Source organism: Carassius carassius, chromosome 19 (genome assembly GCF_963082965.1).
Source record: "Carassius carassius chromosome 19, fCarCar2.1, whole genome shotgun sequence".
NCBI lineage: Eukaryota > Metazoa > Chordata > Actinopteri > Cypriniformes > Cyprinidae > Carassius > Carassius carassius.
This window is the reverse complement of record NC_081773.1, coordinates 6,538,848-6,565,317: the sequence shown is the minus strand read 5'-3', so window position 1 is coordinate 6,565,317 and position 26,470 is coordinate 6,538,848. Positions and strand designations below refer to the sequence as shown.

Genomic DNA, 26,470 nt, shown 5'->3' with positions numbered 1-26,470 from the left:
TGACTTCACACACTGTGGAGCACTTATCCTTTCAACAGAGAAAGTGTATTTGTTTTGTTCTCACTGACTGACTGCCACCTGTCTGTCTGTGTCTGTGTCTGTGTGTGTGTGTGTTTACTGATGAAGTGTCACCTGCACATGGACACTCAAAGCACTCGATGACTCACACTGACCTCTCAAGATGAGACCGCTGTCTGTGTAATATCTCCTTATCCAGAGCTAGACCTCGACTGGTTATTTATTATATGTAAAAGAAACAGAAAAATATAGTTACAGTGGTTTCTACTCTTTCTGAACTATAGATTTTCTTTTCCTTTTTTGAGAAATGGTCATTGCAATGAATATATATTAAAATTATATGTATATATATATATATATATATATATATGTGTGTGTGTGTGTGTGTGTGTGTGTATTTTACTTACAGTAATTCTACATTAACTGTATAAAATTAGTCAATCTGTGTAATCTGTGTGTATATACTGTATTAATACATATAGTTTATATATTTAATTATATATATATATATATACATATACATATACACAGACTCATAAATGAATGCATAAAACACACACAAACACTTAATTGTCAACTTTTCAAAATTGAGATTTATACATCATCTGAAAGATTAATAAATACGCTTTCCATTGATGTATGGATTATTTGGAATCGGACAATATTTGAAAATCTGAGGGTGCAAAAACATCAAAACACTAAAAACATCACCTTTAAAGTTGTCCAAATTAATTCTTAGAAATGCATATTACTAATAAGAAATTAAGTTTTGATATATTTACAGTAAGACATTTACAAAATATCTTCATGGAACTTGATCTTTACTTAATATCCTAATGATTTTTGGCAAAAAAGAAAAATGTATAATTTTGACCCGTACAATGTTTTTTTTTGGCTATTGCTACAAATATACCCCAGCAACTTAAGACTGCTTTTGTGCTCCAGGGGCACATATTATCCTTTATTTTATTTAATTATGCATTCATGAACCTATATGTGTGTGTATTATAAAATTATTATAATGTATATAATTTTACATAGAAAAAAATCTTAAAGCACATAGCTTGCACTGTGACAAAAGAAGGAAGATGGGTTGCTTTTTACATTTGCTTTATTCAAAATGTCCTTTTTGTACACACAGCATCATAGTACAGCTAATTCCCAAACCCCAGGAGTCTGTCAAGGTGCTGATAACTTAAAAAGGAACAATCCAAAGACATATCCCTATACAAAAACACAAATAGAAAGAAGGCACAATGTATGTTCTCTCATGACACCAGGGCTCTACCCATAAATTATACAGATACATTCATTTATCTAGAGTACGTCATCCTATAATGGCAAATGCACACGTGCTACACGTATGATTACATAAGAGGTCCAGACATCTACATGCGCCTCTAGCTCTGCAGAACGACACAATCCTACAGTAACCTGAACATCCAAATAGACACTTTAAATATTTATAGCTGCAGAGGCAGGTGCGGGTCCTAAATGCACACATACAATTACAGTCAAGGAGACGCTTTGGGTTTGCTCACAGATTTAAATTGTACAGACTGAACTTAGTCTGAACATTATAAACCTGGAACTAGAAACGCTTTGAGAGTTCTAATACTGTATCCTACAGAGAAAACAATTCATGATGTTTATATATATCTTCTATTGTTAATATAGAACAGCTTGAATTTTGTATGTATATGAATGTAGAGTAAATAGTGGTTAGATAAAAACTAAAGCTAACTTCTATTCATACAGACTCAAAACACAATGTTTATTCATTTAGTCACAGACCAGCAGTGAAAAAATAAATACAAATTAAATTAAATAAAATGTCATAATTGGCTAGTGGATCCCCTATATACAAAACACAGGATAAGAACCATTAACGTCACTACAGAAAGACAGCCAACAGTTCAAATATTACATACAATTTCTCAACAACTAACAATGATTGGCTTTGGTGTATAGAAAGGCATATATTATATACATAAATAAACTCGGCTATGCGTTCTATGGGCTTTGTTTTGAAACACAAGCAGAACAAATTTCAGTGTTTAATCATTCTTAAACCGTTCTTACATAAATTGGCGTATTCAATTCGATGTGACAATGTTCATGCAAGAGTGGATTTATGAACTATCTACAGGGACATTTGTTCTGTGTGTTTAATGAAGGCGCTGTGTGCCCGGCGGGGATCTAGAAGCAGAAATTATACTGCATTTATTTTAAATTCCCCTTGTTAGCAGCAAAGGGAGGCTACTTTTGGTTGTGCAATTGTGCATTATTTAACTGGAGGGATATTTAGGCTTGATCTCACATTGAGTCATGTTCATTTGTTTGGGTGCAACCAAAGGACGAACGCAGGCAGAGCTGCAGGTCTAGACTGATGAACTAAAGACGAGAGAGTCACTTCGCCCTAAACTGATGATTTCTCATCTGAAAAAAAAGAAGAAAAAAGTCTCTTTGTATAGTCTGTTTTCTAAAACAGAGGACTAAACACAGGTTTCAGTCAAGTTTTGGTCCAGGGTAGGAAGTGGTCAGAGATGAACATTTATATCCAGTGCAAAGTGCTCAATGTTCCTTCAGTCTAGAAAGAAACGGAAAAATAGACTTGTATCATCAAAACTGTATTTACAAAAGTTAGGAAGTCTCCTGACTGTTCTCGGCATTGATTTGTAAGTGTAACTAAATAACAAGAACAAAACAGCACTCACTCTACAGCAACTCCTGGCCGGTTCCTATGAGAGCGAAGCTCCTTCATCACAAGTCTCAGTAACACCTGAAGAACATGCAAACAATTTTTTATTTTTGTCACAACTGTGTGAATTCTTCATTATGTTCATTTATCACTTGTCTTAACATAAATTAGCTACAAAATATTGATTTAGGATGACACATAAAAAAATAAAATAAAACAATTAAGTTACAAATTAAAAGTTGAATGTTTTACACATTAAAGTGCAAAAGAACTATAAAAACCAATAGGTATCACTTTACAATAAGACCTCATTAGTTAACCTTAGTTAATGCATTAACATTCAAGGCAAGGCAAGTTTATTTCTATAGCACATGTCGTACACAATAGTAATTCAAAGTGCTTTACATAAAAGAAAGTTAAAAAAAAACAAGTCATGAAGAAAAAATAATCACAAAAATAAAACAAGCAATTTAAGAACTTGTAAATGAAAATGATTTAAAAATTGACTTAAAATGAATTTGAGAAAGTTTAAAAATCTTGTGTAATCAGTTCGGACATCGCATAGTGCTCATTCAATAAATGCACAGCTAAACAATGAGCAATAGCTACATTTATTATAGAAGTTATTAATCTTTGTTAAAAAATACAAGTCTTAGTTCATGTTAGCTCATTAAACAATAGTTGCAACTTTCAATTTTAACAATGTGTTGTGTTATTAAATATTGGAATACCTCAGATTAATGAATGTTGAGAATATTTTTTTCATTGGCATTGGCATGTAAAGTGTGAATGAACAATAAAAGATCAAAACACTTTCAGACAATTTCTAGGAGATTTTCTAGTCTAGATAAAAAAAAAATTAAAAAAAATGAATGTTTGAAGATAAATAGCCTATTGAGTCTAAATATTTCAGTAGTTGGCTCTGTAATAAACACCATAGGGAAAACACAAATCTGAATGGTTATTTAAGATAATTGAAATATGGTTTAAAAGGTAACAGTGGCATCTGCTGTCAGAGAGTGAATGTGCTTTCATTCAGTGCATCTTTCACGTGTTCCTCCATGTGCTTCTCATGCGCACTTGTTCACATCAGAGCGCATGCGCTCTTTCAAGCAGCATACAGCCATGTTGTACATTTTAAGCAGCTGATGGGAATACTATTCTTAAAATGCATTCCAAATTCTGAATAATTTGTAATGTATATTTATTCACGGTATTTAGAAGTGCCCACGATAACAATATCGTGCATATTATCACCGCAATATATCGCATTACCGAATACCAGCACAAGTCTAATATACATATATATATATATATACACACACACATATACATAGAACAGAAACTTAAGTCGCGTTTCCACCGCAGGAACTTTACCCAGGAACTAGGGACTTTGGCCTGGTACTCGGTGTGTTTCCACCGCAGGAACCAGGAACTAAATAAAGTTCCGGGTAAAAAAATGCCCCTGAGAAAGTCCCTGCTGGCGAGGCGGAACTTTTTCCAAGATCCGAAACTTTTGGGGGCGGGACTTGGGCGCTAAACATCCTGATAGGTTGAGTTCACGCAGCATTGTGATTTCACACTTGTCAAACTCAAATCTGTGGTTTATTTATAAAGCCAGCGCCTATTTAAAAATGTGTTTGGCCGATCTCGGAGACGGTGAGCTCCACGTGATCAGCGGGAGCTCAGTAATCATGTATCCGCCGAGAGCAGCCTCACCTCGGCTAGACCTTCTGATATGTGCCGCTGGCTTTCAGGTCTCTTTAGTGGTTAACATAAAATATAATTTGTTTTGGGTAAATCTAACAGGTTATCTTTGGTCTGTATTCAATTTATCTATATGTTAAAATGAAAATAAAAAAGGCAAATTTATATAACATCTAGTTTCATTGTAATGACTGTATATATACACATTTCCCTTAACTAAGTACATTTCTGCAGCGGTTATTATGCTTAAATGAAATCGAAAGGAGGTAGTGGCATTTCATTTCCTTTTTCATTTTATTGTAAATATACAGTGAGGAAAATTGCAGTAGCCATGGTCAGCTGACTTAAGTTATCAAGTACGCTGCTGTTTGCAGAATTACCGGACTTGCGTCGTCGCTGACATCACTCCCGAGTCGAATGCACAAAGTCTGAACTACTGAGGATGCAAGTCCAAAATCAGCGTACTTTGTATTGAGAAACGCGCGCAGACCTACGTCACCAGTCTATTGGGGAAAGAAGCTACATGCTACAAATGTTCTGGGTAACTTTGGTGGAAACGCGGCATAGTTCTACTTCTCCATAGGGAAACAGGTTTTGCGGTGAACACAGTTTAACAACACGGTGTACATTTAAAACTTGTTGTTATTAAATCATTTGAAGTCCTTCAGAAGTGTGTTGAGGCCCCCTAGAGGGTCCCAGATTCATGGTTGAGAACCACTTGTCTGGAAGTCTTCTGAAACTAGATACTAATACTAACTACGTGTGAGAAACAGACCAAAATGTAAAACATTTGAAAATAGTAGGGCTTCAGAAGACCTGAAATGTACAGGTGTATGGACTACTTTTATGGTGTTTTTAAATTCTTTTTGGAGCTTAATAGTCTTTACAATCTGTATGAGAAAAGCTGCATATAGTTTTTTTGGAAAAAACAAAACTACAATAAAAAATTAATACAGTCAACATCTATTTCAACTCACCAGCAGTGCTAAAAAGTCTGCGGTCATGAGCATGTAAAAGACCTGATCCCAGCCTTGTGCTGACAGCAGCCCTGCCAACAAAGGTCCCACAGCAGCACCTGCAGAAGAGGAAAGGTGTAAAAGTGACCCCTTTCAGCTCTACAGCATCATCAATAAATGAATGGCAGGAGATGTAGCAGTTATAACACTCTTACCAACAGATCCAGTGCCATCTATAATTGCTGTCACTGTAGACAGAGCCCTGGCATTACCCTTAAGACTCTTGTGTGTGCCCTAAAAACATAAAATAGCACATCAGAGAAAAACAGCATCTGACAGAGGAATAAGCATTATGCAAACACACACTAAACCTGATAAAAGGCAGACAAACACTTACCAAGTCAGCAGAGACAGCGGTTGTGATGAGAGCGTAGGGTCCGTTGACTAAACCTCCACACACCAGCAGCATGCCTTCATAGCAAATTACATTCAAACATCAGACCGCATAATTACTAAGATTAAGAGTATAACCCCACATAAAAGTTGGCATCAGCCGTTCACTGTTAATTTCATTAGTTCTCTCATTTGAATCAAAGAAGGGCCGTCAAAAGCTCTTATGTAACTCGGAAAGGCAACATTAGGATTGGCTGTCTTACCAATAGTGGGACCCAGGCCAAATTGACTCATCATAGAGAAGCCGTAGAGCTATTAAAAACACAAACACACACACACACATAAACCACTGTCAATGGTGACACAGCAAAGAGCCTTTAAATGCACAAGCGTCCTGTATTTGATCAGCAGAATGACATACTGTGGGCGCAGCCAGCAGAAGCATCACAGCACAAGTGGTGGCCCTCTTTCCCATCTTATCAGAGAGCACTCCAGCCAGGATCCCTCCTACACACACACACACACACAGAAATACTTAAGGGTCGTGATTTGATTTTGCATTACTCTGCACTGCTTTTGGAGGTTAAAAACATGAGGTAAACAAATGTTTGATTATTGCAGACTGCCATCTTTTGTAATATTATAAAGGTCTTTACTGTCACTTTTGATGAAATAAATGCATTCTTACCAAAATTCAAAACAGAACTTTTACTGACTGTGGATGAAATTTCATTTCTATCTGAAATATTAATATTATTTGCTTCACTGTTCTAAAGAGTGTTCTTTAGACTGTCTCTGAGTGCTTCAGGTTGCTTGAGTTTTAGATGAGCTGAGAGATAACAGGAAATCAATTTGTGTATGTGTGCAAGACAAGTGTGAAACAGATGTTAGTTTTTTAGATGTCCTGGCTACATCGAAAAATTCCTAGAAACGCATCTGGAGGACATAGTTAGGCATCTTAAATGGACACATGTTGTATTTGCATTATGACTGGATGAGATCAAAGCATCCGCATTTGATGAAGGGATAAATGTTGAGTTTGAGTGTTTCCTTGTTGTTGTAATCTACAGCAAACCCTGAATGATCGGAATGAATGTAGACCTTTTCCTGTAGGAAAATACATATTCAAAAGACTTTTGTCTCATTCCTTTACTGAAATAGAAAACAGACTCCAAACTTATGTGTGCACGGTCAGCAGTAGACAGGACAGTTTCCTGTCATTTAAATATTTGATTAAGAAACAAGGATTATTATAAAAATACAAGGTAGGATGTGTCCCAAACAAATCAAGATGAGGAAGAACTTGTTAGTTAGGGGGAGTTATTAGACGTCACAATTTATTTCATTATTAAATAAAGAAACCGATGGGTGGTCACAGATGTGTGTATATTAAATACTAAAGGGATAGTTCACTTCAAAATGTAAATTCTGCCATCAATTACTCACCCTCATGTCGTCCAAACCCATAAGACCTTCGTTCCTCTTCAGAACACAAATTAAGATATTTCTGATGAAATCCAAGATATTTGTGAACCTGCACAGAGAGCAACGCAGCTGAAATGTTCAAGGTCCAGAGAGGTAGAAAAGCTACGAGAATACTTTTTGTGTGCAAAAAAACTAAACAAAAATAATGACTATTTTCATAAAAAGTATTCTCGTAGCTTCATAAAATTAGGGTTGAACCACTGATGACCCATGGACTATTTTTTGAAAGATGGCCTTGAACATTTACGTTACATTGCTCTCTCTATGAAGGCTTTCTGATTTTATCAAAAATATCTTAATTTGTGTTCCGAAGATGAACATAGGTCTTCTGGGTTTGGATCAACATGAGGGTGAGTAATTAATTACAGAATCTTCATTTTTGGGAGAACTACAGTAGGTGGACAGCCTAATTGGGCATTACCGCCGCAGCGGTAACTGTAATTCAGTCGCGTGTTAAAATCATTCGCGAAACTACCGCCAGGTGGCGCAAAGGGACGGATTGCGAAATGAATGTAATTGTAAAAGGAGATAAAAGAAGGAAGTAAAACACCAATAACATTATGATATAACATTGTAACATTTAAAAAAAAACATAAAAAATATACAATTTGTTAATTTCAAAATGTAGGATAATCTTAGGCTACAGTCTACTCAACAAAAATTAAAAGAAGACCTTTACACATCCGTTAAAATTTGTTACTCTGGGTTAACAGTAATTATAATTATTTTATACTTCAGAACAGAGCCTGGGCCTAATCTAAGCAATCCAGGATTTTTTTTTTTCATTGCATCTGAGAATGACTTCATTCATCACATTCACTTCACGCGCTCTGGCGCAGATCAGCCTCCCGCGATGCTCAGCTGTGGACGATTTAAAAATGTTTGATATAAAGGTTGCTGTCCCATTTTATACAGGAATTGTTCATTTAAAAAATCAAATTATATTGTTAGTTCTAATTATATTGTTAACACAAGTTCATTTAGGCTATTTAACATGCACTGTGACATTTTACCATTTTTTTACTTTTAAACTAACTTTAAATTCTCAAGGAGTTTATTAGTATTTAAATTCAAGTTTAAAAAAAGGTTTTAATTGCTTAAATTATTTTTATTAATTAATAATATGTTACCATGTTTATTCTTGTAGAAAGTACGTGTTTATTCCTTAAGAAAATAATGGAAAAAATAAGGGACGATCTGAATATTTGTTTTGCTTCACCTATTTATGTAGGCTACAATTATTTAAAAAAATAAAATAAAAAAATAATAAAATAAATGTCATTAAAAAAATACCATTGGCCTGAGTAATTTTGACCATTATAGAATTGTGACTTAAAGGTTAGTGATTTAGGAGGTGAAAATACTGTGAAATCACTAATGGCATGGATTTTAGAGCATAACAACTGAAGGTTTATGAAACATTAGCCAACAATGCCTTTTTTTAAACAACAACTTAAAGTTGTGAACTAAAATATTATTTCAACCATACAGCATGTGAATAAATAAAATGCATACTTTTAATAACATTTCATTATTCATAAAATGCATAACGTTTCTGGTGTTTGGATTTGTATTTCAATATAATGAGCTCCAAGTTTAAGAATAGCCCTAGACTAGTTTCTCTCTCTCTCTCTCTCTCTCTCTCTCTCTCTCTAACAGCATTAGCTCAATGAAATACGTCTTCCTTCCATTAGAATGAATGTTTCCCTGCTTGCTAAATGTTGGTCTCATGATCAATAAGTTGTATTCGCCTCAATCTGATTTAGTAAAGTCAAACCGCAGACAGTGAAGCTGCGTCACTGAGCGCGAGTCCCGCGAGCTGTGAGGCGGGAACAGAGGATTCCGCTTGGTCTTAAAGCCTTCCGCAAACACCCATAATCACAAATAACAATGATTTTCGTAAAATAATGATTAATTATAAATTGATGATTTGTTATTATCATTATGGTCTTGTGAATGTGAAGTTTAGACACACTTTTCGCTGTGGGGCACGGATGACAACTCTCGCGTCCGGTGTAGACACACAGAAAGTGTCTGCTCTATTTACAAATAAGTTCTATAAGAAAAAAATAAAATAAATAAATAAACCAGCGGCATAACAAGATGGAAATATAGACTAGAAAATATATTAACGGGTCCTCCGTCCATGACACTGACTCACTGCTGAGCTGCCAGTTTTAATCTTAACAGCTCTTAAAGCTGAGTGGATGGTTAGATGCATGATGGGCTAGTATTAAATAAATAAATAAATAAATAAATAAAAATAAAGGTCTTTCCAGCATTAAGGTAAGAACATAACTGTTTTTTTAATCATCTTGTTGCAGTTATAAATTTGACTGCTAAATGAATGATAAAGAACTATATTAAAACTTGTTTTGTAAAATTTCTTCGTCATTTGAATATTGATTTAAAAATCGGTTTAAATCATAAATCTGGGATTTTTTTTTTTTAGGCCATATGCTATTGCCCAACTTTAAAAGCAAGTAAAGAAGGCTCCCTTTAAAATAACTTAAGTTGTCAATTATGGGGCGGTCACACTGCACTTTTCGTTCCATTGACTTCCATTCATAAGCATGTGAATGCATCAGACCGGAAACGCAAGCTCATGCGAAAAATTGCGCATTTCGCTGCGTTCCAAAGTTCAAGTTTGGTGAACTCTGACCTGCGAATTCGCATCACGTGAAGATGTGGGACCAGTAGAAGATCGATACGTCACTGCGTGACCTCTCTGTACAGAAATTCAAAAATGAAGGAAGCGCTATATAACTTTAGCTGTAGCGCAGCGTCCTATTTTATATAATACATATTTAAAAGATTATAAAAATAAAATAAAAAAAGAGGCTGCATGGTTCGCAGTGTCCGTTGAAACAGGAACAGATGGTACATTTGAATGAGGACGTTGTATAATTTTTTTATTGCTTAGGGTGTATATATTTATAGAGAGAGAGATACAGAGAGTACAATATAATAAGACGCTTTCGACGCCGTCGCTAAAGAAACAGTACAAGCACATATTAATCCATGTTGTGATAATTGAAGAGAGACCGTTTTATCTTGCTCCCGCCCATATTCGCAGCGGCATCCGAAATAATTTCGCACGTTTAAATGCTAGTGTGACCGCCCCTTTACTAAAGCTCTTTTTTACATCGTGTGAATTTTGTAGATTATAATGAGAGAACTTGAGTTTAATCGTGAGGAAGTTTTATTAATCCGTCCATTCTTTAGAGTTTCAAAGATTTAATCGTGCAGGTTTAATTGTATTCATTTCTTGTTTTAGGCAAATTAGGCCTAAATAATGGGAACAAAATTATACAGTGCTTCACGTTTAAACATGCAACAATTTCTTAATCAGTTTACAGACAAATGTCTTTTTCCCAATAAGTTATGTCAAAATAAAGGACAGGTAACGAATAACAAAAATGCATGTTGTTTTATTAAAGGAAAAAAATATATTTATATTTAAAATATAAATTAAAATATAGGCATAATATATGAAAATATTGACATTTTGCATATTAATCCATGTAGCCTACCTCCCTAAAATAGGCTACCACTTTTAATGCTCCGAAGCAAAGTAAACCACAATTTCTTTTTAATAATATAAGGCATAATTAATATAATATAAATAATACTTCACACCTTTTAAATGTGTCAAATCTAAAATATGGTTTAATACCATGTAGCTTAGAAAATATAAGCACAGACTCATTTATCCTGCTTGAATTCGTTCTAAGAAATGCACATAACTTCATAAAAACCAAACTTTCATCTGTGAATATTAAATAATAAATATATTAAATATTTAAACTATAGTGTTTTTCTTTCATTTTCCGTGACTGAAGCAGTCAAATATAACACATCAGCGAGGCAAAACTGACGTCTATTTGCGAAAATGTGCTTTGATGCGTTTGTTTGATAACTTGTGGTTAAAGCACCACTGAGTGTTTTTTTTTTTTTTTTGAGTGGTCAAAAGCTGCAAATGCACTTTACAAACGCCACAGCGGCGGTAAAAAGGGCCCTTTGAATGTCTACTTACTGTATCCCTTTAAAGCCCATCCCAAATACTAAACATTAAGGGGGGGGGGGGGGGGGGGTACAATGCTGTTTCATGCATTCAGAGTTGTTTACACCGTTAAAGAGTTATCATGCTAAGCATGGACAAAGTTGAAAAAAACTATTTGGATGTATGAGAGTATTTCTGTGCCAAAAATTTCTCACGGAAAAACATCGGCCAGAGCGAGATCATTGGCAATTGATGGCAATGAGCTTCATTCTGTGGCAGCGCTGCACGGGACTCACTCTGGAACATGGTTTCCAAAGAAGTGTGTTTTTGGTTGTAAGGGAAAGATAACTTTGTTCAGCTTCCCAAAGAACCCAGCGATATGTAAACAGTGGATGCAGCTTGTTTTTTTGGAGCAGCAACGGTGTTTCTCAAGTGTGTTTGTTGAAGAATGTTTTATAAACAAGGCCTAGTTCGACGCTGGACTTGCACATAGTTTGATACTGAAGGATGGAGCAGTCCCAGCTATAAAAGATACCGGACATGATTCAGAACTGCAGACAGTAAGTGAAACTGCATTAAATCTCCGTGTGTTATGTTGGCACTTGGCGCTCAAGTCCTCGTCACTCTTTAGCTCCGCCCACAGCACGCCTCCGTGAGCTTGGCTGTTTCCGGAGAGAAAAGGTAAGGCTAAGGCTGTATCTTTCTTTTATAAATATGACAAAACTAAAGATTTTTTAGAGATATGAAGGATGCAGTACTACTCTATAGGTACTTAAGATTAACGTGAGATTGGGTGAAACTGTGTGTGTGTTAGGTCACCTTTAAAAAAAAAAAAGAAAAAGGACTAATAACTTAACATACCAACAATGCCTCCCACATCAAAAAGAGTTGAAAGGTCTCCAGCTTTCTTGGCATCAAGGTGAGCTGAGAAACAGGAAATACAGCTTAGTCACTATGCTACAGTATATTAAAGGAATAGTTCACTAAAATCTACTCCTCCTCAGGCCATCCAACATGAGTTTGTAGATGGGTTTGTTTCTTCATCAGAACATCACTTGCTCACCAATGAATTATCTGCAGTGAATGGGAGCCATCAGAATCTATTAATCTATTAGGCATCAATTAATGTCTAAAGATGTGTATTTGTGAGAAACTTTTTTTTGTGTTTTTGTGTATTTGTATAACACTTTGTCCAGTGCAAAAGTTCATCCCTATTTACATCAAAATCTACTGACATATTTGTTTAGAATTGTTTTAGACCATTTCTCTCCTGATTCAAAAAAGACAACTTTTCACTAGAGGAAGCAATATTATGGACAGAGGACTCGTATTTACATACTGTATACATATTGGACTCTCATTCTGACGGCACCCATTCACTGCAAAGGATTCTTTGGTGAGCAAGTGATACAATGCTACATTTTTCCAAATATGTTGTGATGAAGAAACAAACTCATCTACATATTGAATGACTTGAGGGGAGGTACATTTCAATTAATTGTCATTTTTGGCTGAACTATTCCTTTAACCACCAAACCAAACCAAAAAAAAAAAAAAAGTCTACATCAGGAGGACTACAGAAATGAAATCTTTGTTGTCACAATAACAGATATGATGAGATCTTAAATTAAATGTTGTGAGTCACCTGCTTTGGTGATGTAGAGGGGAAGCCAGAAGAGGAACGTATAGCTGACCAATTTGGCAAACAGCAGACAAAGAGAGAACTCCACGACTCCCTGCAAACACACAGCAGGAGAAACTTCAGTGACGCTGTAACACATGCTGACTGATGGACAGATGGATGGGCCGCACTCACAGGAATGCGTAAAGCTCCCATGAAGCTGATGGCTGACGGTTCGGCCTCGCTCTTCACCACCACCACCTGCTGCACAGGAACACACACTCCAATGCTCTCCTGTCCCAGCAGAAGCTCTGTGTCCCAGCTCTAACAAACACAGCAGACAGGACAGTAAAAATATCTCAATTAATACTTCTAAAGGAGTGACGGATAGAAAATACACAGTGAGACAGTGAGGTGGACAAACCTGTGCTTTAGCTCCTGGCTTGTACTGCAAGTAAAGGTCTTTATGTCCATTCACACCATTCCTGTTTTTATGAAGCTTCTGATAAAAAAAAAAAAACACACATAAGAGAGTTCATAATGTCACATTGACAAAAAAACAGCAGTGCATAGACAGGGTATATTCTGCATTTATTTGTTATATAACACAGGACACATGGGTAGTTGAAATGACATGTAATTTTTCCTCTCTTTATTTAGAAAATTCATTTATTAAACTAGACATTATGAAGAGCCAAATAGGCAATGTTATATAAAAAAAAATATCGGAATATTTATTTATAAATACTGATTATAGTTCTTAATATGAATGTAAATACAAATATATAGTTACAAACTGAATATAAAATTAGAATTCTGAATATATAAATGTAAATATGAATATTTAGTTCTAAATCTAAATCCAAACATTTATTTATAAATTCTAAGTATAAAAGAAATAATTCTGAACATATAATTAAGTACAAATATATAGTATGATGCAGATACAAATCGGAATATATAAACTGAAATCAAACCATGCATTTATAAATTAATGAAAATATAGTCATAATAAACCCTGAATATATATCAATACATCTGATCAGGCATATTGAAGCGGTTTATATTTAACTAAACCAAACAAGCTCTGACTTAATATAATTACTTCTTCATAATAAATGAAAACATTAATTTAACAACTATTAAATAATAAATGTTTACATTATAATAAAAAAAAGAAAAGGAATATTTCAGATTTTAAATATTAATTACAATTAAAATATTTAAATATGTCTTTCCCTGAAAAAAAAGGGTGATATCAAAAAGATGAGTAAAAGTGGTGAGGAACTTAATAAAATGGCGACGAGTAACAGAATTAAAGGATTTCACTAAAAACATGTAAAAAATAAAAATAAAATAAATAAATGTTTTGGCTCGGTCTATATATCAACAACCAATATATTATATATATCTAAATGCTAAATGGTTTCATACATTTCCAATAAGTGCATCTGATGCTAGTATAATTGACTCAATTCCCAATTCACTCTAGAGGGGTAGACAAAAATACTGTGGCGTAACACCTCCTAAATTGCAATTATTTAATCGCTATGAATATTTCAGTATGCTTTAGAAGCAAACCAAGAGGTATTCATGTAAACAAGGACAGAGAATCAAGAATTACGCAGCGGCAAGCTGAAAAAAAAAAAATACGTTTTTGAAGTTGCTCTTGAATATGATTAATTCCTCCTCGACAGTCAAAATGAGGAAATGAGGCATCAGTCTGCATTTGCTCCTGCTGTCACCCCCTTCCTCCATCCCTTACATCTCTGTTGCTCCTGATTAGCCACTCCTCCCGAATCAAAGCATTTGAGGACTGTGGACTCTGCCTGTGTTAGAAGAGCACCTCACGCTCGACTGAGACTCGCAGGTGTATGCATCACAGGGCCGTTGTCATAGCGACTGCTGTTGAGCATGAGTGCGTCATGCTGTCAAACCCACCTTTTCCTCGGACCGCCGGGAAAAGACATTAACACACACACTCTGACTCGCTCTCAGGGTTTGTTTAGATACATATCAATAGAATTTTTCTGAATATACACCTGGACAGCAAAAACCACATGAACTCTGATATCTACAAGCCCAATACAAACCACATTGATTGCTTTTTTTTTTTTTTTTTGGAATGTGTATTCACAAGCCTGTCTAAAAAAATATTTGATTAATTCGCCTGCAAAATTACAGAGCAGACTTGTCATTCCTGAGAGACTGGATAGGAAACCCACATCAGATTTGTGTACAGTATGAACAAAGCCCTAAAGCCATATACTATACAAGAGTGTTCAAATGTTTTTAGTTTTTTGAAAGAATCATCTTATGCTCACCAAAGCTGCATTTATTTGATTTTAAAATCCAGTATAATATTGTGAAATAGTTTTTCAATTTAAAACAACTGTTTTGTGTTTGAATACATTTTAAAATGTAATTTATTCCTGTGATATAAAGCTGAATTTTCAGCATCATACCTCCAATCTTCAATGTCACATGATCCTTCAGAATCATTCTAATATGCTATCAAGTATCATTATCAATTAAAAAAAATAAAAATAAAAATTTACTGACCCAAATCTCACAATAGAGTATACATTCATTATATTCTTGAATGCCAATATGACTAGAAATGAAACTAAATAAATGGTGGACTGACCTGATTGCTTGAAGCTGAGTTCTGTGCACTGGCAATCTTCAGATCATTAGGGTCTGGAGATACAGAAGCATTCGCATTAAAACCCATCGAACACTTGGACAAGTGCTTTGTGACAATTTCTCACTTAGATACATTTACGCAAATAATAAAGACAGAAGACATATTCACTTACGCTCTATTAAAAAAAGGAAGCAGATGACTCCCATAACAGCGATGATAACTCCAGGGACGATGAAGGACAGACCCCAGTTAGAGGAGACATAATATCCGGCGATCAAAGAGCCCAGGATGTTGCCCACTGATGTGTGAGAGTTCCACAGACCCATGATGAGGCCTCTCCTGACACCACAACACATTATGTAACATTTATGTGGGTGGAAATAACAGATCTGTTTTCACATGAAGTGTATAAAAAAAGAGCAACTAACAGGATAAGCATTGCTTCATCTCAAGTATCTGAGTAAATGAAAACACTGAATGCTCATGTTTAAAGTTGTTTTATCAATATTTACATTCATGTTTTATTGAGTGTATAATGTTCGTGGAAAGTGTAATGCTTCTTACCTGCCCTTGCCAAACCAGTTGCCAATGCAAGTCACAACACTAGGCCAACCAGTGGTCTGAACCAAACCATTGGCCACCTACAGACAAAAAAAACAAGAGGTGCTGCTTAATGAAAATATTAGATTGATTTCTAAAGAATCATGTGACACTGAAGACTGGATTTTCAGTGATGCTGAAAATTCAGCTTTGCATCACAGGGATAAATTACTTTTTCAAATATATTCAAACTGAAAATGGTTATTTAAAATCGCAGCAATCTGTTACTGTTTCTACTGTGTTTTTGATCAAATAAATACAGTCTTCATGACCATAAGAGAGTGCTTTTATAGACACCCACCTGAACAAATATATAGAAGCCCAGGTTATGGATGTCATAGACGTATCCCAGTCCAAAGAGACAGGTGAAAAGACCACTGGTCAACATGCCCACGGTCAGGTACAGGCGAATGGGCAAACGCTCTCCAATTATTCCACTGAAAAGTTTGTATTAAGAACGTTAGCAACAAAACGTAAACATTTCATTTTGGTAAATTAGTTCAAACTGATCAGTAAGTCTATTCAAAACCCTGATTTAATCATTCAAAGCATTTTTTTATGGATTAAAAATGTTTTTTTTTTAATAAAAATTTACATCAAAACTCTTATTTCTCAAATTAATTGCAAACAAGTCTTGTTTAATAGCAGAAGGTCAGCACACCTAAATATGAAAACTCTGTCATAATTTACTGACCCTCAAGTCGTTTTCAATCCAACTTTCATTCATCTTTGAAACACAAATCTTTTTTTTTTCTTTTTTATTATAAAACCTGAGAGATTTCACTAAACCTTTATAAAGTTTTTAAAGACAAAAAGACACTCTTGAGAGTCCATTTAACATATTTGATTGCCCCATGTATCAATATTTATTGACAAATAAAAGCATAAATTGAATCAGACTTTCGTTTACTATAACAATTTCTTTATGAACATTTTAAAGCATCAATGACTACATCATTGACGTAGACGTTTACATGGACATCAGTGAGCTAATTATTTACCTTATTCTAAATAAGACAATATTATGATTAAGGTGTTTACACGAGTTGCTTTTAAAATATTCCTTTCTTCTTCCAGTGTTATATGTTATATTACGTCCCCACATGACGAAATCCAGAATTTCATGATTAAACATATAGTTCATCTTCGTTATGATGCCATATACAGTTTCGGGTGTTTCATTTTTAGTTTTACGAAAGCTTCTAGTGCAGATAATTATTTGTCATGCTATGACGATAGCGTTATTGAAGCCTAGCTCTTTTGTTTGCCATCAAACGGTTGACCACTCCCGTGTTGTGTATCTTGTCGCAAAATGCGGTGAAAAGTCCTACATGAAATTAATAGTGCGATTAAGGTATGTACATGTCTATACTGCACTTCAGTAATGCGGCTAAAATAGGAATACTCCACATATCTTAATAAGATTTGTGTTTACTTCGAGTATGACTTTAGCCAGATTAAGGTAATCAAAAATATCTGTTTACATAATCAGAGTATTGTCTTAATCGTGTTAAAATCGACTTGGAGGGTCAGACATCTCTCAGGGTTCATTAGAATATCTTTATTTGTGTTTTATGGGTTTGGAATGACATTAATTGGTGAGTAAATGACAGAATTTTCATTTCAAGATTTCTGAAAATCACTCCACTTTTTAAGCCATTTTAGTGCAAATCCAGCAATCTTTAAGTGTTTTGTATCTGTTCTTACCTGAGATACATGCCTATAGCGTAAGCGCACAGGAAAGAGTAATCCATCGCTCCAAGCAGCTGTTTATAGTTATTTCTGTCTATAGGGACAGAAGAACAAAGATGCCAAATATTTAATGCACTGGCTGAAAGTGAGAGAAACACATATATGTGCTATGCTATAAATATAAAGTCCTATAAGATGTAAATCTTACCGAATGGTTTCCAGCTGCAGTCTAGCTCTGGGTGTAGTACAGGCTGCTGACTGCTGCTGCTCTCTGTAGGCGCCTCCATCACATGAGAGCAGTTCTTATGCAGCTCACTCTATATATGAACACACACATACATTTAGACAAGGCTGACACAGGGTATAGATCGCATATTAAAGGGATCCTTCACCCAAAAATGAAAATTGCCCAATGAGCCATATGACTTTCTTCATTCAGATGAATACAATCCGTGTTTTATAATAGATGGATGCACTTTTTTGGGCTTAAGGTTGAGTAAATCATTGGGTAATTTTCATTTTTGGGAGAACTATCCCTTTAAGGCTGGCTAAATTAAGTAAGTTCAACATGGTTAGATTAACTCAGATAAATGAGTTAATACCGTATTTTCCGGACTATAAATCGCACTTTTCTTTCATAGTTTGGCTGGTCCTGCGACTTATAGTCAGGTGCGACTTATTTATCAAAATTATCTGTGCCACTGGACTTCATATAAAGTTGGAAATTAAAACTTCTTGATGGATTTGTTTCTTACAAACACACAGATTATCTCTTCACGAGACATTAAGTGATGGACTGGAGCGGTTTGGATTACTTCTGGATTATTGGGATGTTTTTAATTAGATGTTTAGACTCATTCTGACGGCACCCATTCACTAAAGAAGATGCATTGGTGATGTAATGCTACATTTGCCTGTTTTTATTTTCAGGGGAACTATTTCTTTAAAGAGGATGTTCAGTTTGACAGGGGTTGAGGTACCTTGACAATGCTGATGGGCTTCCTGGACAGATGGAAGCTCGTGTAGAGCAGGAACGTGAGCCCAAATGTGAAGGCCCTGTACCTGCGTGAACCAAACACAGCAAAGTTCAATCGGGATAAGGAAATAAGGACATTTCACAGTGAAATGTCTTCGTGTCATGCTCTGCACATGATTAAAAGATTGGCTGCATTCCAAAACAAGCCCAAATACGAATACTGGACGTATGCAGCTGGCATTAAAGTGTGTGAGGGGTTAACGGCATATCCACCCACTGTTCAGATACACAAACAACTCTGCTTTGCGAGCAAATAAATCAGAAATTAACAGGAGCCCGTCTATTGCTTAATGTCATACTAAGGCAGATCAGGTCTTTTATCCATTGGAAGTCCACTACTATTTTACATTCAAACTTAGATAAGGTTTGGACACAGCAGCTGAAGTCCATTTTTCTGTTGATTTATTTCCCCTTTCGTTTAGTCACACAAGGCTACTTGTACAGATTCAACTTATTTAAAAGCCGCCTAAATACAACCCATGTGTTTTATAAGTGATGTAATGGTTTCATGAATTGATAAGAATCTTAACACACCTAGTTGTGCCATTGTGTTCTTTTGAAGAAACTCACTAAACCGGATTTTTCACAATCCATCCTGACAATGTGTTAATGACGGAGGAATGCAATGGAATGTAAGCTCTGATTAAACAGACAAGTGCGTATACATTTTTCCATGCGTCTAATTCAGCATCCATGGGCGAAAGAGAGAACGACTTGTTGGTTTAGTACAAAAAGGAAGGATATGTTAAGTTTCTAATCTATTCTATACTATTCTCCAGCACAGAGCAGCTTTATTAATGCCTGCTTAACAGACCCCGACTTAAGATCTTCTTATTTTGGGGGTAAACAGGTGGAAATCTACAGAATGGATGCTAAAGTTTGATAAAAGATTGATAAAAGAGACAAACTCACCACTGGTCCCTGTTGAAGGATGTCAGGAAGCGGATGCCAGGTGGGACTGGTGCCATGCTTATATATATGTGTGTGTGTGTGTGTGTGTGTGTGTGTGTGTGTGTGTGTACTAGTGTATTACAGCTGCTTAGTAAATCTCATAAAGATGTTAGGCAGGGTGGCTGTAGATATAGTCACAAGAGCCATTTCCGAGGAGCTTGTGATTTGATCAGAAAGGCACAAGATCCCATTATGAAGAGTTGCATCTGTGGCTTTATATCCTGAAGAAACATACAGAGAGGATGAGGGACTGAAAGGGAGGTGAACACACAAACCATCTCTTAGTTAAACAGTATCGTGTTCATTTGCTACAGCACATTATCAGTCCTTTCATCTTTTAGGAAATGACTGTCCTGTCAAAGCTCATAAATGACGCGACGTGGCTGCTGTTCAATCAGGTCCGGTGTCTGAGAGAAACAACACAACTTCAGAGCCACTGGTCAACCTGTGGTTAACTAGAACAATGCAATCATAATGAGCATTCGATTACATTCAAATAAGACTATTAATGAATGTGCTACGTTATTATAATTGTGTGTGTGGTCTCTCGCAGATACTCTCGCATTGTATTAAGGTCATAAGAACACGTTTTAATCAAATGTGATCGATAACACGCCGTGAGCGCATCTGTCAAAACTATAAGCACATATATAGATGATTTAATAGAAAACAGCCCTGCGGTCTTACCGTATCCACGCTCCGTCTCTGTCTCCGTCTCCGTCTCGAGCGACCGTCTCTCTTGACTTTCACTTCCTCAAGTTCCTCGTCCAGCAGGGTGCGTCGACGATGACGCCAGGACGGCCAGCACCATGCAGCGTGAGCACCGACGCAACTGGACGACGTTAAACATTTCAAAATAAAAGACTCTATTTTGGGGTTAAAATGATAAAAAAATAAATTTATTTAAAAAAGTAAATAATTTTAAAAAATCGAGTAAGCCCATGAGCATAGACAAAACTTTAATAAGCCAAATGTTACTGAATATAAATAATAATATAAATAATTTGTTATTAGCATTTATTACAGAGTGCAAACAATATATTTTAATTAATATATTATATTATATATATATTATGCATATTTTAATATAATAATAGGCCTACTAAATATTTTTATTAGTAGTAGTAGTAGTAGTAGAAGTACCAGTAGCAGCAGTAGTAGTACTGTTATTATTATTATTATTATTATTATTATTATTGTTGTTGTTGTTTTATTATTGTCAATTCCTATTAGGAAACAGGCCATAATTTCATACCTGTCTACTAAATATATTATAAAATAAAATTATATATCCATATTCTTATGAATTTTTAGATAATATTATGAACATTTGGTCAGTTTTTACTCCCATTATTCCACCTCTTTTTTCAATATGCTGTCCCAACAGCACATTAATATGAAAAATGTATACAGTGTTTAGATAACATTGTGTTTAATGGGAAGAACAGTTTATAGAAATTTTACTCACATATTGCATAAAGCAAAATGGTATATAAAATCATTCTGTTATATCTTTTAAAACATAGTTGAGACTCATCCTTATACAAAGATTTGTATGAAATAAAAAAAATGATTGGCGAATTATTATTATTATTATTACTTTTCATGTCTTTTGGTGTCATGTTATGTTATTTTTATTTTATTTATTTTTATTTTTTGTATTTTTTTTTTTTTTTTAGAAAAAAAACTGAGTCCTGGTGTCCTCTACAAAGGACATAGCATAACAAATGAATAAAATATAATTTTGTCAAAATTGTTAATTTAAAAAATATATATTTTTCTCTGAACAATGGCATGAAAAAAATACTAAATTGTCTTCGTCTCTGGAGGATATGATGACTCTTTCAAGTGACTTGAAGGTGTTTTTGTGTGCAGGCTTCACTGCTGTGAGGATGATGCTCCTCTGTCCTGTTATATGCTGCTCTGCTCAGTTATTTGAGTATCACTCAGCTTCCGATTCATGTTATTTTGAGTAATTATGAATAGCATTACAAGGCGCAGTGACATTGCACAACAATGTTCAATCGTTTCCTTACATCTAGTGAAAATTAGCCTACTCAGCAAATCGGTTTACCTGTAAGAGGTGTACAGAGTCAGAGTCGTGCGCCGCGCTGACAGCGACGCGAGCAAAGACTGCTGGAAGAAGAACAGCGCGTCCGCAAAACCTCATGTTGTGACCATAGACTGACTGATGCTCATGCTTATACTGGATCGGCAACGTTAGGTTTGTGATTTTAGCTTCAGCAATATTGTAATGGGCCATCAGGTTAATTCTGGGAGAAAAACAGGATTTGCCTCCTGTATTAAACTGCTGGCTGTTATAGTGACGCTGCATGAATATTTCTAGTCTTTTAGATTCTTGTACAAACGTTTGCTTTACACTGTTAAAAATATTCCGTAAAATATACAGTAAAAAACCGGCAGCTGTGGTTGCCAGAATTATACTGTAAAAAATACGGTAAAACCGTTGTTGGTTTAACGGTTTTATACCGTAAAAAATACATTTACACTGTTGTAGTAAAAAATACATTTACACTGTTGTAGGTTTAACGGTATTACTTTATATTTACAGTTTAATACCATAATTTAACTGATATAATACTAATATACGAACTTATTGAAGCACTGCAATCTGTTTTGTACCTTTGTATTACACTGGTAACCATCAAAAGCAGGTGGTGATGAGAGAGTCACGAGGTGAAACAAAGCCCATCACAAGCAGCTTTTAAATAATAAGATACATAGAAGGTGCACGGTGTCATTCACACAAGCACTAAACACCATCATGGTGAGACTCATTAAACTGAAATATGCAATAAACATGAATTTAACAACATTTTATGTAACATACAAACCTAATAAACATAACAGATGAGAAAAAATTAAGAAGTGTGAAGAAACATGAGTTTAAAGTTTACAGGAAATTACCGTTAACCAGTAAACAGGTTTGTACTGTAGCATTTTCACAGTTTTTTACCGTTAAAATCAAAGTCATTTTTTACAGTGTAGAGTTAAAATGCTGAAATCCATGAATAATTACTGTTGTTATTTAGCCACCACTGTCGTCAAATTATAAGTCTTTAAAAGTATGTGAAATTAAATGAAAAAATAAAATGCATTTATTATGGTTTTACAGAAGGAACCATAACTTTATTTAATAGTAACAGGAGGAACCATGCTTAGAGTGGTCCATTTATATAAAGAAAGATAGTTTTGCAATTTACTATAAATAGTAGGCTTATAACTATATAAAATGCCATATGTTTTTTCAACAAATAAGCATACATGGAGGTGCTTGGACTTCAGAAAACATTTGTCACCCTCAGCTAAATGAGCCTTTTTTGTTGTTGTTTTGTTTCTTTTGAACAATGTTTGCAGGTTTCGCATCCACCAATGTCTCAATACAGTAGTAAACTTTCAGTGTTGTTGTTAATAATAGTAAATAAACATTTAAACTGCATGATATTTTTGTGCATTAAACTAAAGATTACATAAAATACAAATTAAACAAAAATGTAATTAAAAAAACTTCAAATATAAAATTGAAACAACTAGAAAAATGAAAGAAATGCCTTTGCAATCGAAATAAAATATGTTAAAGTTTAAGTACAAAACCAAAAGCTAAAACTGAAATACAAATAAAATAAAGCTAAGCAAAAATGTTAGAAAGAGCAAAGCAAAATAACTGAATATATATATATATATATATATATATATATATAAAGATAATTAAAAATATAGAAATAAATATGAAAGGAAAAAAATATTAATAAATATACCTTGATTTTTGGAGTTTGGGAAAGCCATTAAAAGTTTTTTTTTTTTAAACAAAATAAAAATGAAATATCAGTTTAATATGTAATTCCAAAATTCTGTCATATGTTATTTAAGTTTCATGGCTTTGATTGTTAAGATAAAGAACATTAAGACATCCAGGCCATTAGCTTATCTTGAATGTCTAAATGCAGGATTTTTACATCTAATGGTTAGAAAAAGTCACCAAAATGTACAGTAGTTGTGGAATGTGATCTTTTTGTCTGTTTGTTAAATGATTAATTAGTTTTACAGCTTGTAGGTAAGTGTGAAGTGTTCAGGAAATTCAGGTGACAACTTTTGAATGCTTTTACTCAGATCTCCCAGGTGTGCTGTGATGATGGAGGACGGGACTGTCATGAGGGGACGGGTCACAGTGTACTCTGTGCCAGGCTGTCCACACTGCACACAGGCCAAACTTACTCTGAGCACATTAGGTGTGCCTGCGTGTGACATGGATGTGAACAAGCACAGAGAATTAAGAGCACGACTGACGGAGCTCACAGGTGACAGTACAGTACCACAGATATTCTTCAATAATCTCTATGTGGCAAACAACAAGGACCTCCAGAACCTGGTGAGATAAGAAACAGTAACAGACAAATTATTTTTATATTGACTATGTGCTGACTTGATATGTACTTCTGGGGAATTGTGTGTGTGTGTGTGTGTGTGTGTGTGTTCTTAGGATCCTGAGCGACTGGAGCATCTCGTCCTGTCAGTACGAGAGGAACCCGTGCAGCTGGACGCTCCACCTGTACCTGAAGAAAATAGCCTTGATTCTGATGGTGAGATTGAAAGAGGTTTTCAGATGTTTTCCTACAGTACTTCCCTCTATTTGTTGCTGGCCTAGAGTGCTGTTTGTGTTGCCCCTTTTTTTCTTTAATCTAAGTAACTGGGCTAGGATTTTTTGTGCTTGCATCATGTAAGCCATTTTTCCATATCACCAGCTGTTTCTCCACTAACATCTGTGGTCAGACAAGGTTTATATTGATGAAAGATAACTGAATCAGTTGATCCCCTAAAGGTCTACTCTAGGCACTGTTCCTGTGGCTCAGTGGAAGAGCATTGTGTTAGCTAGTGTAAAAGGTCATAGGTTCAATTCCCAGGGAACACACATACTGATAAAAATTACATTACAGGATGATTGTCGCTTTGGATAAAAGCGTCTGATAAATGTAATTGTTCTAGTGGCCATCTTTTATACAACTGGAAACTGTAAGTTATATTTTATTAATTATTATATCAGAGCCCTGTTTCATTTCAGAGAAGGTGATGAACTCTATTATTATATCTGTTTGCTTTAAAGTATCTTTACTTAGTGCAAACCAGCTCCTTTGTTTTTAAGCTCTTTATAAACCTAATTTTTCAGATTGTTTTTTGTTGTTGTTTTTACTAGTTTGTGGTCTACATATTTTTTATGTTTTTGAAATAATTATCTTATGCTCACCAAGGCAGCATTTATTTGATCATAAATTCAATAAAAACGGCAATAATGTGAAATTTTATTTCAATTTAAACGAACTGTTCTCTATTGAAATATATTTTAAAGTTTAATTTGTCTTTCAGTTTAATGCATCTGTTCTCAGTCAAGTATTAATTGAAGTAGTTTAACATAAACTGTATTCTTAAATTATGCAAAACTTTTGGTATTGTATTCTACATCTAGTGTAATTCAGATGAATGTGAAGTGTGGGAGGGAAGTGAAGCGAGGTGATTGTCAGGATGTACCGGCTCTGAACCGTCTGCTAAATGCATAAATTTAATTTAAATATTACAAAAATAATACTTTTTCTAGTGACTACAATGTCTTTTTTTTTCTTAGCATAAAGGGAAAAAAATGACATTCATAATCCTAGTAGATGGTCAAATTTGATATTCGGGCCTTTCTTGCTTAACTTCCTTCATATAGCATTTTTGCTTACTAAAACAAATAAAAAATGTATTAAAACTATATAGAAATATGAAAACAATACTAATATATAAGACAAAACCACATAACAACATAAAAAGTAATTATACAAAATTAAAAGCCAATTAAAAATAATATAATTTTATAGAAATAATATTAAAATAATGCTTATAATATATAGTAACTACAATGTTTCCGAGCTTATTTTAAAGTGTTAAAAGGAAAAATGGACATTTATAATATATAGTCTCAGATTCTAACCTGAACCCTGTGTTCAGACACAGCCCTAGTCTATTATTGAATAGGAAAGTTGAGTTCCTGCCCACAGAGACATTTTTATGTTTACTTACTGTGAAAAATGATACTTTGAATTAACCCATGTTTGCCATTGGTGTTGGCTCTCATAGTTTGTTCTGGCTCCACTCGCTCTTTGTAGATAGGAAGGACGTGGGTGAAATCACCCAGAGTTGGATGGTGAGGAAGCATTTGAACTCTGTGACTGGCTAAACAAAGCCAGTTTGATGACAGTAACGTCTTATTTAAGCCAACACAGCCTTCACTCTGGAGAAACAGCAGCATAATGATGGGTTTAGACCTGCTGCTATAGTTCATCTTTCTCATTAGAAACCTTATCTTTCTGTTCACCAAAAACTCATGAAAGTCTCCAAGGCGCTTCGCCGAGGCGAGAGCAAGAAGCAAGGTAATCTTTACGGAAGCTCCTTAACTGCAATCGAAGCTAAGGGCTCGAACGGTAGTAGACATAGAGCCCTCAAAACTAGAGCTAGATCCCACAGCGGCACGGAGGGCGGCCGTGAAGGACACAATCTCCTTGCTCCCCTGAGAAAACTGTTTACCAGAGCGTGCTTACCGATCGTTTGCCCGTCAACCAGGGAATACAAAGTGGCAATAGCGGTTACATACACCTTCAGTGTGGA

The 26,470-nt window shown here is 35.0% G+C and overlaps 1 protein-coding gene across 1 annotated transcript; it reads right to left on the bottom strand.

Annotated features, from left to right (window-relative positions):
- Nucleotides 1-1,111: 1,111 nt before the first annotated feature.
- Nucleotides 1,112-20,033, bottom strand: LOC132094947 (glucose-6-phosphate exchanger SLC37A1-like). The gene is made up of 19 exons (XM_059499645.1): nucleotides 19,772-20,033; nucleotides 18,804-18,885; nucleotides 18,032-18,140; nucleotides 17,839-17,917; nucleotides 16,433-16,568; nucleotides 16,096-16,172; nucleotides 15,704-15,870; nucleotides 15,532-15,584; nucleotides 13,309-13,386; nucleotides 13,080-13,208; nucleotides 12,909-12,999; nucleotides 12,125-12,187; nucleotides 6,197-6,282; nucleotides 6,039-6,087; nucleotides 5,780-5,853; nucleotides 5,598-5,676; nucleotides 5,404-5,501; nucleotides 2,736-2,800; nucleotides 1,112-2,608 (listed from the first exon to the last, which is right to left on the bottom strand). The coding sequence occupies exons 1-19, from the start codon at nucleotides 19,825-19,827 to the stop codon at nucleotides 2,593-2,595; spliced, it is 1,587 nt and encodes a 528-aa protein (XP_059355628.1). The 5' UTR covers nucleotides 19,828-20,033; the 3' UTR covers nucleotides 1,112-2,592.
- Between the last annotated feature and the right edge of the window lie 6,437 nt (nucleotides 20,034-26,470).

Bases quoted from the DNA above. Each gene is read 5' to 3' on its own strand.
- LOC132094947 (XM_059499645.1), bottom strand. From the start codon at position 19,827: ATGGCACCAGTCCCACCTGGCATCCGCTTCCTGACATCCTTCAACAGG. The intron at 17,918-18,031 runs GTAAGATTTACA...CTGTCCCTATAG, and splicing joins CTGCAGCTGGAAACCATTCG to ACAGAAATAACTATAAACAG. The intron at 5,502-5,597 runs GTAAGAGTGTTA...CCTCTTCTGCAG, and splicing joins AGATGGCACTGGATCTGTTG to GTGCTGCTGTGGGACCTTTG.